Genomic DNA, 13,164 nt, shown 5'->3' with positions numbered 1-13,164 from the left:
TTCCTTGAATCATTCAGATTAGATTTTTTATAGTTATTGTCGTGGATTTAGCATGAATGTATGTACAGAAGCCTATCAGGCTTTTACCAGATACCTATAAATCTATATCGGACCTTAGACCTGAGTGTGACGAGAGCGGAGGAGCTTTTGGTTAGTTTGGGGATTATGGGAGTAGGAAATTAGTTCAGTGTGTGTGTTGGTTGCAAACCTCCGTATGTGTACAGCTGAGCAGAGTGTTATTAAAGGGGCCATGGTGAGGTAAAGCCTGTGAGGTGCAGCGATGGAAATGGACAAGCCAAGAGCTGGAACAGATTTGAGTGGAGCTGTGTGTTTATAGGTGAACACTAATGCAAGGGAGTTATGGAGAGACATGTGTTTCTTTATTCGTCACTTAGAAAGAATAGATTTGCAACCAAAAAAGAGATTTGAGAGCAAAATACAGTAAGCGGCAATAAAAAAAAATCTTTAGACTTAAAAAGTTTTGCTTGAAAATCACTCCTTTTTGTTTGCAACTTTAAGTTTTGCTTGAGAATTTAGCTGCACTTAATGGGCGGGGCCTATGCTGATGGATGAGAGAAGAGTTTCTATTGGTGGGTTTGACCTGGCTCCAGTGCTGGCTCCAGCTTCCGCGTTAAACCCACTTCTCTGTTGTGTTATGTTACAGGGAGGACAGTTGATAGTCTATCGCCCTTTGAAATTGAAATGTGTCCCATAAGTAATGAATTACACTAAATAGCGTTGGTTACAGCCTGTACATTCACAGCCTGAGCAGAGTACGAAAGGAGTGAGTGAGTTACAGGGAGGTGGTGAGGGACAGCGGGTGTATATTGATGCACTGGCATTGCCTGTGGCTCACTTTCGGTGCCTGTGACTTACTTCCAGTGACTACGGCACTGCTGCTAGAGAGACAGCGGACGGTGCCATGGTTTCCTGCAATGGGTGCCAAGTGCCATGGTGCGGTACCATGGCTCGGTGCCAGGTGCCACGGTGCAGCGGTACCATGTCCCGGTACCACAACTTGATGCCATGTGGTACCATGGCTTGCTGCCAGATGCCATTACGCTGCGGTACCACAGCTCGGTGCCAGGTGCCATGACACCACGGTACCATGGCCCAGTACCACAGCTCAGTGCCAGGTGCCATATACACCTCTGTACCACGGCTCGGTGCTAGGTGCCATGGTGCAGAAAGAGAAATAATGACAGACTGACATAGGAGCCCATAGGATACCCACAAACACAACTGAGAGAGGCAATCAGGTTATCAGTTCTTCTTAACAATTATCATTTTCCAGCGCAACATTTTCTGGTTTTCCCTACGTCGCGTCCCGACTGGATCTGAGTGGCCAAAATGAGTTTCCTCCGAAGGGGGGCTGGGCGCACCCTTAGGGATAGGGTGAGGAGCTCAGTCACCAGGGAGGAGCTCGGAGTAGAGCTGCTGCTCCTCCGCATCGAGAGGAGCCAGCTCCTGGACCTAACCCTGGGAAGGTGTTCTGGGCACGTCTCGCCAGGAGGAGGGTTCAGATAATGACTGAATTAAATATTGTCTTTTATGCAATATCTGTATTGTTGAGCCTCTACAGTTCTATACCCTTGAATTAACTTACACTTTGACTCCTAAAGAAGTGTCTTATGTCCAGTTTTCTTTTCTTTGACATTCTTCAAATCCTAATTACCAAGCACACACGCATACATGCATACACGCACGCACACGCATGCACACAAACAGACACATGTACAAATGTAAATGACACCACTGATATTAAAATCTGTCCAGCTGACGTGATCCAGGCAGAACAAGTGCAAACATGTTGACAACCTTCGCTAAGTGGTTGGAGGTATATCAACTGCCTCCTGTCCAACTAGCGAGTAACTGTAGCTTTTACAAGTAGATGGAGTAACAGCGAGGACGGCCAATCACATGTACGACAGCAAAACCGCAGAGCCAATCGGAGAGTGATAATTAGGTTAGAGGCGGGACTTCTAGTGGAGACCGACTATTTAACCCTTTGTGTGCCATAATCATTGACTCAACACTACAGTCAGCGATTGTATTGACAGTGACTACACAGTAGTGGCTAGATATTGGTAGGGGCGTGTCCCTAGCATCCCCATTCAATTCTTCGCCCCTGCACTAATGAATAAAACTGGATTGTTAATTAATTCATCAGTGTTCCTCTTGTCTAACTGGAGGATGTATGTGCTCAGCCAAGTGACAGATGGTATAAGTGCCACATGGTCCAGACGACACATCGGACAAATTTACATGTATGAATCACACTTGTTTATGAAGATGCACAGTGAATGTAGAATTAATTAACAATTCTGTTTACACCTATGTAAACCATGGACTGATAGCTTTACTTTACTATTCTGTACCTTTTGCATTCAAAATGCACTGGTACATTTTCTATTTTGTTTTATTTTATATTTCATTTGTCCAGGAAGGTTCCATAGAGATACAAGAATCTTCTTCCAAGTAGTACAGGTTTTTATCTTAGTAGCATACAATGCTGGTGAGGATAGTGGCCAGCATGTCTATTATGTCACCACCCTTTTGTTTGTGTTAATGAACTAAGTAAAATGAAACTAAGCTTACAACAGTGGCAAGCCCCATTTGTCAATTTCATGTGGACTTGGAGGATACACCGTCCTCTGATGATTTTTGGTATTCAATGCAGGAGTTTCCAGCCATTGCTGTGTTTTTGAATTCATAGAGTAGTGGGTGTTTTATCTGAATCAGAAATGTCTATAATCAGTCAATATTCATAATTCTCACATTAAAAAATAATAGTGGTTGATTTTTAAGATATGCTTATTTCAAGATCAAGTGTACAAAAGTTCCTACAGAACTGTTATGCTTAATTTAACTAATATGTTTCAGGAAGAAATTTTAAAATAAATTGCAGAGCAGTAAATCATACAAATCACTGAAAGCAGAATGACCATATCATAAACGAATAAAAAGTTACAGCATTCTTAGTTACCTAAAACTAGCTCTTTTTTGTGTTATGGAGGACTACTGAAAGGAGTATATTACTTTTGGTGGTATTTTTTAAAATAAAAAAAAAAATAGGATATTATGTAATGAAGTGTATCCACATATTCAGATGATTTGTCTTTTTTTTTTTTAAATTTAATGCATTTGGTGAAAAATGCTTTTATGATTACATGTACATCATTTCACCAGCTTTGTTCAGAATTATAGTAATTACAATTATTAAAAAAAGTTAATCAGGAGGTCTATCCTGAAAGCTCAGAAACCAGTATTAGTGTGATGATATGCATTAAAAACAGTGTCATTTCTGTTGGAATATGTGAAAGAAAATATTGAATATGGAATGGAGCTCAGTCATTGACGTATGGTCTGTGGAATGTCCTGGCTTGTTGCTTATGGACACTACAGTCACCACTGTCAAGACAGTTCTCATGAAGTGTGTTGAGATTTACTTAAAAACTTAATCTGAAGTACTTAACGGAAATTAGAATTGAATATGAGTTAAATTTATGGCAACACATTTTGTAAAATGAATGTAGTGTCGGTAGACCAGTGAGGCTGGTGCATTATTATTTTCATTTTGAGATTAACCTTTGGAAATTCACTTTGTCCATATACATCAATAAATCTGCTGTGGAATTCTGAAAATCATTTTGTGTTATTCAGTTATATGTTGTGAGTATCATGAATGTTTTCAAGGGATACATATCTAATTTAAGTGTTAAAAACACAAACATTGAAATTAATGTATATTTTCAGCAAAAAGGTGTTGACCAGAGGTCGTTCTAATTTCAGATATGTTTGATGCCCAATTTTAAACAAAAGGGATGTGCTCAATATTTGTGGAAAATTTGGAGATGGTATTAATATGAAAAATATGTAGTGTTCAAAGACAACTTAAATATGACTCATAAAAAGATGTATAAAAAGAACATTGTGTACTCTTGTGCTACAAAGATCAGCACAAACAAGGTAGACATGCAGGTGTTCCTAATAAACACATTTGAAAATATCCTGCAAGATATTTGAAAATGTTACTTAAGTGACCCTTAAATGGTACACCTGATCTTGAAATTGGCAATAGTTAAAGCTACAGTGCTTGATAGTTTTTTTAGTGTCACTGGCCCGAACTTCTGTAATAGCCTTTCACATGTTGGTTTGAATGGTCATGAGACTTCTGTATCTGCTCCATACCTGTTTTTGGACTGTAGAAAATGTAACCCATCATACTTAGATGAAGGCCAATCACTGGTGTTTTCAGACAGGTAGGGGATTAAATATGTGACCCTGGATACAATTCTACTGCTCTACTTCATGTCTCAACATGGAAGCTTAGTGGCACTTTTCCATAACAGCATGACATAATGTCAGGTGGTCCATCTGTATTTATATTTAGTCGTTTGATTTGGTTTAAGAGGAGAGAGCTACAGAAGGTCAGGTAAGTCAGGTATTTTCTCCTTTAGTGACATTATGTGACATATGTAACTTTTTGTGCGTGTTTAGTGATTTCTTGTGGTCACAGAAATAAATTCATGAAAAACTTTATTCAGTTCAATTCAGTTTTATTTGTAGAGCCCTATATCACAACAAGGTTGCCTCACAGGGCTTTACAGAATCAGTTGAGTATGAAAATAGACAACAGTCAAATAAACAGTAGATGAAGGAAATGAGTTAATGTTCCGGGCATTCCCTGTCCTTAGACCTTCCTTCTCAGCATGGAAAAACTCCAAAAACCCAGTGGGAAAAGAGAAACCACAGTGAAGGAGAGATCCACTCCCATGTAGATAATTGATGGACAGCCATTTGCGGATGTAGTTCCAGTCTGTAAAGATGCAGAAGGGTGGATGCACATTGATGTTGTTAAAGAGGTCTGCATTTCAGTAGAACATTTCACAAATATGAGGTACAACAATAGTCAGCTGTGCCAATAAAGAGACTAAAAGAAAGGCTGTAATTAAGATTATTAAGTTTGTGCTAATCAGTGCCAATAAATGCATATACATGGTTTAGAATAGCAGGGTGCCAGGCTGTGCACTTGTCACAATATGGTGTTTTTTATGAGGCATGAGTCTGCCTTTCCATTCCACATATGCTGTGCCAGATGGTTCGGATGTGATGAGCTGTACATTGAGTTTGTTTGTACATTATTGTGTTATATCCACTCTAAACCACAGACATGACTGTCTCCTGATTGCATGAAATCTGGAGGTAGCAGGTAGCTATCACAAAACAATTTTGTTCCAATGTGTTGTTAAGGATGTTGCGCTTTTTGATCTATGCCACATGCAGCAGAAAACAAGCTCATAATTGCAATCAGACTGTAAATGTTTTGGAGGAGAATCACAACAAACACAGTGCAAAGGCACATAGAAATGCTCTTAAAGCAGGAAATTAAAGCACAGATCTCCTTTAAATAAGCCACTACATTTTCCATACGTATGTTTCTTTATCAACATGTTGTTTGGTATCATAATGTTTGACTGTCCATATACATAGGACTCAAAAAATTTAATTTGATTAATTTAATTTTCATTGTAGATTCCTCTTTAAAGTAGATGTAATAACATTTGAGGAACCATGCTGCATACATTTACATAACAATCCAACTGGCATGTGATTATTTTCCGGGCTGTTGTGTTTGGAAAATAGATTTATGACTTGTTATGACAAGGTCTAATTTGGCAGCAATAGAGTAATAATTATAAATCGGGACATTTGAGGAGCATTTTTCTCAATAACTCATGCATACCTGACAGCTGTTATCTCAGTATGGTATCTTGAAATACTTGATTCTGGCTTCTGCAGGCTGGGATGATCCGCACTGACTCAGATGAGTACTTCATCGAGCCTCTGGAGAGAGGAACCCAAGAGCTGGAAGACCAGGGCAGGGTTCATGTGGTGTACCGCAGGTCGGCGCTGCTCCAGGCCCCTCCTCACATGTCAGTTGACTACCAGCTACAAGGTAATTAACAATCTAATAGTGTCATTCCTGATGGCCACTAGATGGCTACGATTGAAAAGAAGTGAAAAAATGGAGACTTCTCTTCTAAATTAGACATATTTTTCCATGAGTCACCTTCATTTGTTTTATTTGGGTTTTCTGATCTTTTATAAATGGTTACAGTATTCTTCATAAATTCTGTTAACTGAATGAAACCAATCATTCTTACAGCTCGATTGTAGTAATTGTAATGCAGTTACACTAACATCACTGTCCAGGGCTGTTATCCACCTGTTTCATCAAGTTTACTTACTTACTTACTTACTTGCCCTTAATGCCAGTCCCGGCATGTAGGGCAGAAACAAAAGTTCTCCTCTTCCTTCTGTCCTGGGCTGCTCTCTGGATGCTGTCCCATGTGTGGTTGAAACTCTCCAGCTCTTTTGCCACCGTCCTTTGCCAGGTGATCTTAGGTCGTCCTTGTTTTCTCCTCCCTACTGGTGTCCAGTGTAGTGCTGTTCTTGTTATGTCATTTGGGTCTTTCCTCTGCACATGTCCAATCCACTTCCATCTTCTGAGGATGATGGTTTCCATACACTCTTGTTTGCATTTGTTGTACAGTTCCTCATTTGAAATGGTATTTGTCCAGAAGTTGCGGATGATTCTACAGAATTCATCAAGTTTACTGCTTCTTAAATGAAATACCACCATTTTTACAAATTTTTACTAAAATTGGATTGGATTATAATTTTTCAGTTAGCCTGCTAATTAGTGTGTTTCTATATTACACAAAGTTGAAGTTAATATTGCTATAAAACACTATGTATTAACATGTAGCAAATTGCTGAAATCACTTAGTGACTTTTAACATAATATTTTCAAGTTAGTAGCATTGTCATTGGTTTCACCAAGTTAGTTGTAAGATTAGCTTGGTAGTTTCACCCCACCTTGCACACAGTGTTCTCAACAATCTTCAACATGAAGTATCTGCTCAAAAAGACTCTAAATGTTGCTGAACTAGTCATATGCAATTTAGCATATGATGATATGCGAACTAGCATGCTTGTAACTTTATCAGGAAACTATAGTACAAAAGTACTGTAAGATAAGATGAAACTTTTGATCCATCAAACTAGGACTGCAACTAACGATAATTTTTACAATCAAATAACAGGTGGGCAACTTGGTTTGTATATACAGATGATAGCAAAGCCGAATAGTGTCCTGAAGGTTGATAATTTGAATTGTAGTCCTGACGGCACTGACTAGAAGTGGTTTTTGGGCCTTTATTTATTGATCCCCAAAGAGAAATTCAGTTGTTGGGCAGCTCATCTGTGTTCATTTACTCTTTAATATAAAATAAAAAATATTTTAAAAGTCCTTCATGCATATTTCTTTACATTTGATGAGCTTGAAAAATAAAAGAATGAATACTAAATACTAATAAATTAAATTATTCTCACTGTGGCCAGAATTTATACAAAAAAAAGGCAGTCTACTCTTGTTCAAACTCAGACTGAGAAGTGGCACAATAGACCCACGCCAACAACTGAAACTGGGCCAAAAGTAAAAATAAAATAACTAGGTTGTAGTTTTTCATATTTCACAAACCAAAAAGTCTTATTCAGTTTCAATCTGAAAAGTGTCAAATGACAAAGAAAACAACAAATCTTTCTTTTTCCATCTTAAACGCTGAACTTTAGACTCAAATGTCAGTAGAACTATATACCGTACTAAAACTGGGCTATAAGGTGCACCTGACTATAAGCCCCAGCTGACTTTAGGTCGCAACTGACTATAAGCCGCAGCTGACTTTAAGTTGCACCTGACTCTAAGCTGCAGGTGTCCATGTTGTGCCATGAGATATTTACACAGAGAGATGGTAAACAGAAAGATTATTTTAATATTTATGTGCATACCTTCACTGTTTTTCTCCAAACAGTGCCTGTAACATGGTGTGACGGCCCCGCACCTTTCGGGCACGAGGGGCACTGTCAGTTCTCTTTTGCAGACGGCGATGGCATGATTGGTGGCACCTGTGGCGGTCCAGGCGTGACTATATAAGCAGCTCGTCCATGATGATCATTGGCTCTCTGGTTCTCGGGCTCTCTGGTTGTCTCTCTCTGGTCCGGCCTGGTCTACACGCTCTCTGTCTGGTCTGGTCTCGGTGCTGCTGGCTGTCTGGTCTGGTCCTGCTCTGCCCTGCTTTTCTCCTCCTGGCTGGCGTTTCTGCAGCATTCCGTGTTTTTGTTATTATTAATTTATTTAATAAATCTTTGTTACTTTTTCACCACCTCCGTCTCCATTCTGGTCACCACCTCAGAGCCGGGTTGTGACAAGTGGGGGCTCGTCCGTTTGGTTTCCTTGATCATGTGACAAGTGGAGGCTGTCCGGTCTTTGGTCCATGTGACAAGCGGAGGTTTGTTTGATTCATTCAGTTTTTCATTAGCGGTAGTCTCGGCCGTGTGGGCGGGGACTACGTGATTTTGTGAATGACTGGTTGTAGTAGTGTCCACGTGACGTGGCGGTCGGGTGTGTTTTTTCATTGTGCATGTGTGCGCAATCTGTCTGCTTTTGGAGACTTGAGGTGAGTCTGTTTGTGTGTAGAGCGAGCCGGATGTGTGTTTTGTTAATGTTCAGGTGAGTTTAAACTCTGAGCTCTGTTCATGTCATTTCACACTGGTGTGTCGCTGCTGTCTGGTCCCTGTAGGCTCAGAGCGTCTTCCCCTTTGGAATTCGCTGGGGGGGGCTCTTTCAAACAATGACAATGGCAGTAAAATGGCAGTAACAAGCTGGTTAAAAAACCCAGAAAAGTCATTGGTCGCTATCTTCATCTTCCTTCTGCGCACTGAAACCACTGAAGTTGTCTTCTTCAGTGTCAGAGTTGAACAGCCTCAGAGGGGCTCCGTCACACACCTTCTCAGTCTCTCTTCCCTTGTCGCTCTCAATGGCACTTACGTGGAGCAGCTCTATTTCCTTCTTAGATAGACAGATCTTTTAACTTCAAAGCTGCATCATATGCATTTCTTCATGTGTTTTCCATGATGAGGGTTTGTGCATGACATGCAAACTGATTGTTAAAAGTTAAGCTTACAACTTCTCCTCTTCGCATCACCTCTTCCACCTGTCTGTCTCACTTTTGCTCTTCCTGTTAGGCCCTGGAGGCCAGTAGCCTGTAAAAATCTGTTGTTGAGCTGGATCGTTGTATAAGCCACAGGGTTCAAAACGAGAAAAAAGTAGCGGCTTATAGTCCGGAAAGTACGGTACATGTAAATCAGCATGACAAAATTATTATAAAAATTAGTATAATAATAGTGACAGAGATCATTTGCCCCTCACTCGGTTTTTGTGCCTTCCTTGGGTGATGACTGAGAGACTGTGTGCTTTACTGTGGTTGTGTTGCCCAGTGTGTGTGTTTTGTTGGCATTGCTTCAGTCAGTGTATGTGTACCTGGCCGGAGCCCAAAGACAGAGCACTTCAAAAACTCACAGATACAGTGAAACTCTAATAGAGAGAATCTCAGTTTTAAACAGAAATCCTGACAGGTGCCACAGTGACCTCGATAGATGCAGCAGAGACCGAGGAGGGTCGTTTATGTCCCCGCAGCTCGAAAACTGTTGAAAGTGAGCTGCTATATGAGCGAATGAAGCACTTCGATGACAACCAATCACTGATGGAATAGGGTGGGCTGTAGGCTGCCCATCCAATTGCCATGGCCACTGCGAACATAATGTAAACCTAACTTTAAAAATCTGGCCCGGCATCTGAAGCCTCAGCCATGCTGCTCTGTGTTTTACTCTGTTACACTACACAACGTGCGGGCATGCCTCGGTACGTGCTTAAGACCAATTCGTTGTTGCAGCACTTCCACAAACTGACTAATTAATGCAGTAACGGGATAAAGTGCAGAGCAAAGAAAAATGTGCACACAGCGTAGAGTGCAAAAAAAACCCTAAAAACAATATAATAATAATAATAATAATAACAATAATAATAATAATTTCTCTTTAAGTAGACATCTGGGGCTCTCTTTTAATGTGGGGGTGTAGTTAACACAGCTCACGCACTGTCTTTTGAAAATGGACAGACTTCACACTTCAACTTTTATGATTCCAAGAGAGGCAAGTTAATGTTTCTGTTGCTAAAAAGCAAGTTGGTCTTGACTTCAATTTAGTTTAGGGTTAGGGCTAACCCTAACCCTAACCCAGGACAGGACTCAACGTTACAAGAAGGTAGTCCACAAACTAATGAATTATTATATCCACTTCTTTATACAGACTGTGACTAGGACATGCAAAGGAAGAGATTCTGCATTAGATCTGATTGTTATGAAATCCAGAAGTGGTTCATTCTGCATGAAAGTAATCTTACAGCTGAAACAATGTTGTATTAAGAAGCTGAAATTACTAGTTGTATACGAACATTTCTTTGTTAGCCATATGCTCAGCTGGTGACTGGAATACTGTAAATTAACAGTAGAATTAGACAGACTAGATTCTCACCCCTCACTGTTCCCCACCTCTTGCCAAGGGGCTCCCACAAACCAAAAGGGTGACAGCCAAGTCTAAATAAAGATGAGGATTTATTTGTTTCTTTATTTATCCCTTGCTGTTTCCCAATATTTCTCTCTGGTCTGAATTTGTTAAATTTTTGCCTAAAAAAAGCTAAGATGGTGATGGCTATGTCCACTTATTTTATACAGTGTGAGGAACTGCTGGAGCCAATCTGCATTGTTATACTGTCCTAGCGGTGTCTCATGCTGTGTAATCTTGGAAAAAGAAACTCAGTTGTATTTGTGCTTCTGTAATTTATCAGGATTCTATATGTATGGAAGCTAGATGATACATTTTGTCTGTCCTAAAGCACCTACAAACCACATTTCTGGCCACATTTCCCAATATTTAGGAGTGAAAATGAAGTGACTAAACTGTCATTTCCATTTGTTATCACTTGACTGATGCTAAACACTACTTAGAATTGCACTGAAACAATTATTTATGCCAAGTGTCATCATTGCTTTCATTAAATACTCACTGCTCTGTATTTACACCAAACAAATGTGTCTCTCACACACATCATACTGTGAAGGAAAACTATACAGACAAATGTACCAATTGCCTTGCGTTGTCATTGGGAATGACATATGCATATGAGTCAGTATTTCTATTTAATTAAAATGGCAAGAACTGAAATGTGTTTACTTTAAAATGTCACACATTATGACTGTGTTTACTGTTGGTGGTAATTCAAACAGTAAACAGGAAATGGAATGCTCTGCTGTCAGTCAAAATGTGTAGGAACACGTGTTGACAGTCACAATTAGCTGTTAAATGTGCTCAGCTCAGTTTTCATCCATGTGGATTTGATGGTGGTGGTTTAGTCTGGATCTTCATCATGTATGTGCCCTATGTGTGTTGACTTAATGAATCTGCATTAGTACGGTGCCCTATGCCTGTGTGTCACATCCAGAGGATGTTTACTTTCACTTTCAGTAGCTGCTGGTGTGTACAATGATTTAACTGAATTGCTCGTATCAAAACCCTTTCTCTGACTTTGCATGTCTGCACACTTAAAGACCCATAGCACAAAAATGTACACTGAGATTCTGTGCTCTCTTCAGTGTGTAGAGGATGTCTATGTTGTACAGAGTGGCTAGTTTTTGAGTACAATCTGGGACCCATCAAAGGGTGATGTGAATACACTACTACACTAATGTGTTAAACTAACTTTGTGCTCTACACACACTCTTGTTGAGATCAATGAGACATCCTGACTAAAAGCATATCTCTATGCACATTTTGATGTGTCACACTAGAAAAAAAAGCCTATTCTGAAAAAGGTTAAAGGATCAACTCGTGATTTTTCAAAAACAGACATATACAGACTTCATTTGTTGTTCAGATTTACGCCAAATTGAGATTTTGATGCAATGGCTCAGAGGGCAGCAGGAATAAATAAAACAAGAAAAGCACTCGGAGAGCACAGACCTCCGCCAAGACAGATCTGGGCCCCCCCCCAATCACCACCAAAATTTAATCAGTTGTTCCTTGTGCCAGTATCAACATTTCCTGAAAATTTCATGAAAATCCATCCATAACTTTTTGAGTTATCTTGCTAACAAACAAACAAACAAACACGCACGCACGCACACAAAGCAAAGTGATCACAATACCTCCTGGCGGAGGTAACAAACATAGATGATAAAATAAATATGCATATAACAACTACGTCAAGTAAAAGGGTCTATATTGCACGGTTTTAAATGATACAGCAATAGAGCTGGAACTCCTAAATGGAACAACATGGAACAGTCCTGTGTAGGTGAGTGTGGGTGTATGAGGGAAGAACGGGAGACATTATTATTTTAAATATCTAAAAAAAAAAAAAAACTGTTTTGAAATAACAAACTGGCTTGATAGTTTTTTAGCATCACTGGGGGAAAAAAAAATCATAATTCCATTGCATTGCAATTCAAGGGATCTGAAAGAAAGCGAGGCCTCTACATCTATTCCTTCACTGTGTTTTCAGTAGGTCTGTAAAATCTACAGGGTGTCCCAAAAAATGTATACACACTTTAAATAATTGTAAAGTAGATGTTTATTAAAATTAATTTAATTTAAAAAATGTAGTAGAATTTACAAACAAAAGTCTAGTGGTGTGAGGTCTGGTGAACTTGCCAAACAGGTGGATTGGATAGATGGGGTTTCGTTAAATACCATCCGGGTTCACCAGACCTCACACCACTAGACCTTTCTTTATGGGGATACCTAAAAGACAAAGTCTATGCTATGAGACCTGCAACAGTTGCTGAATTGAGAGCAGCCACTGAATGTGAATGCACGCAAATACCAAGGGAATTGTTTCGTAATGTTTGCGATTCCAGTGCTTGGCGTTGTCAGCGGTGTCTGGACCAGAATGGATGTCAGTTTGAGAACAGGTGGTGACAAAACAATAAAATGTTTGCAAATTCTATTACATTTGAAAATTAAATGAATTTTAGTAAAAACCTACGTTTCAATTATTTAAAGTGTGTATACATTTTTTGGGACACCCTGTACATTGTGTTGTAGGTTTTGGTTGAATCACAGATGTTTTGAGCTAGGCATTTGAGTAAAATACATAATTGATAGCTGTGTCTTACTGCGAAAGGAAGAGTGGCCTCACTTTCACTATATTTACATTTACTTATTTAATTTCGACCAAGTGGACAAAGGTGCAGAAGGATGGGT

At 39.6% G+C, this 13,164-nt stretch overlaps 1 protein-coding gene across 1 annotated transcript in view; it reads left to right on the top strand.

Moving 5' to 3' along the window:
- The window catches only part of adamts3 (ADAM metallopeptidase with thrombospondin type 1 motif, 3), a 414,286-nt gene that overhangs the window by 89,262 nt on the left and 311,860 nt on the right, over positions 1–13,164 (top strand). Inside the window, exon 4 of the mRNA XM_030144543.1 lies at positions 5,803–5,959. Coding sequence (XP_030000403.1) covers positions 5,803–5,959 — 157 coding nt within the window. The remainder of the gene's footprint in view (positions 1–5,802; positions 5,960–13,164) is intronic.

Source organism: Sphaeramia orbicularis, chromosome 9, assembly GCF_902148855.1.
Source record: "Sphaeramia orbicularis chromosome 9, fSphaOr1.1, whole genome shotgun sequence".
Classification (NCBI taxonomy): Eukaryota; Metazoa; Chordata; class Actinopteri; order Kurtiformes; family Apogonidae; genus Sphaeramia; species Sphaeramia orbicularis.
The sequence above is the reverse complement of the archived record's forward strand: the minus strand, read 5'-3'. Positions and strand labels throughout refer to the sequence as shown.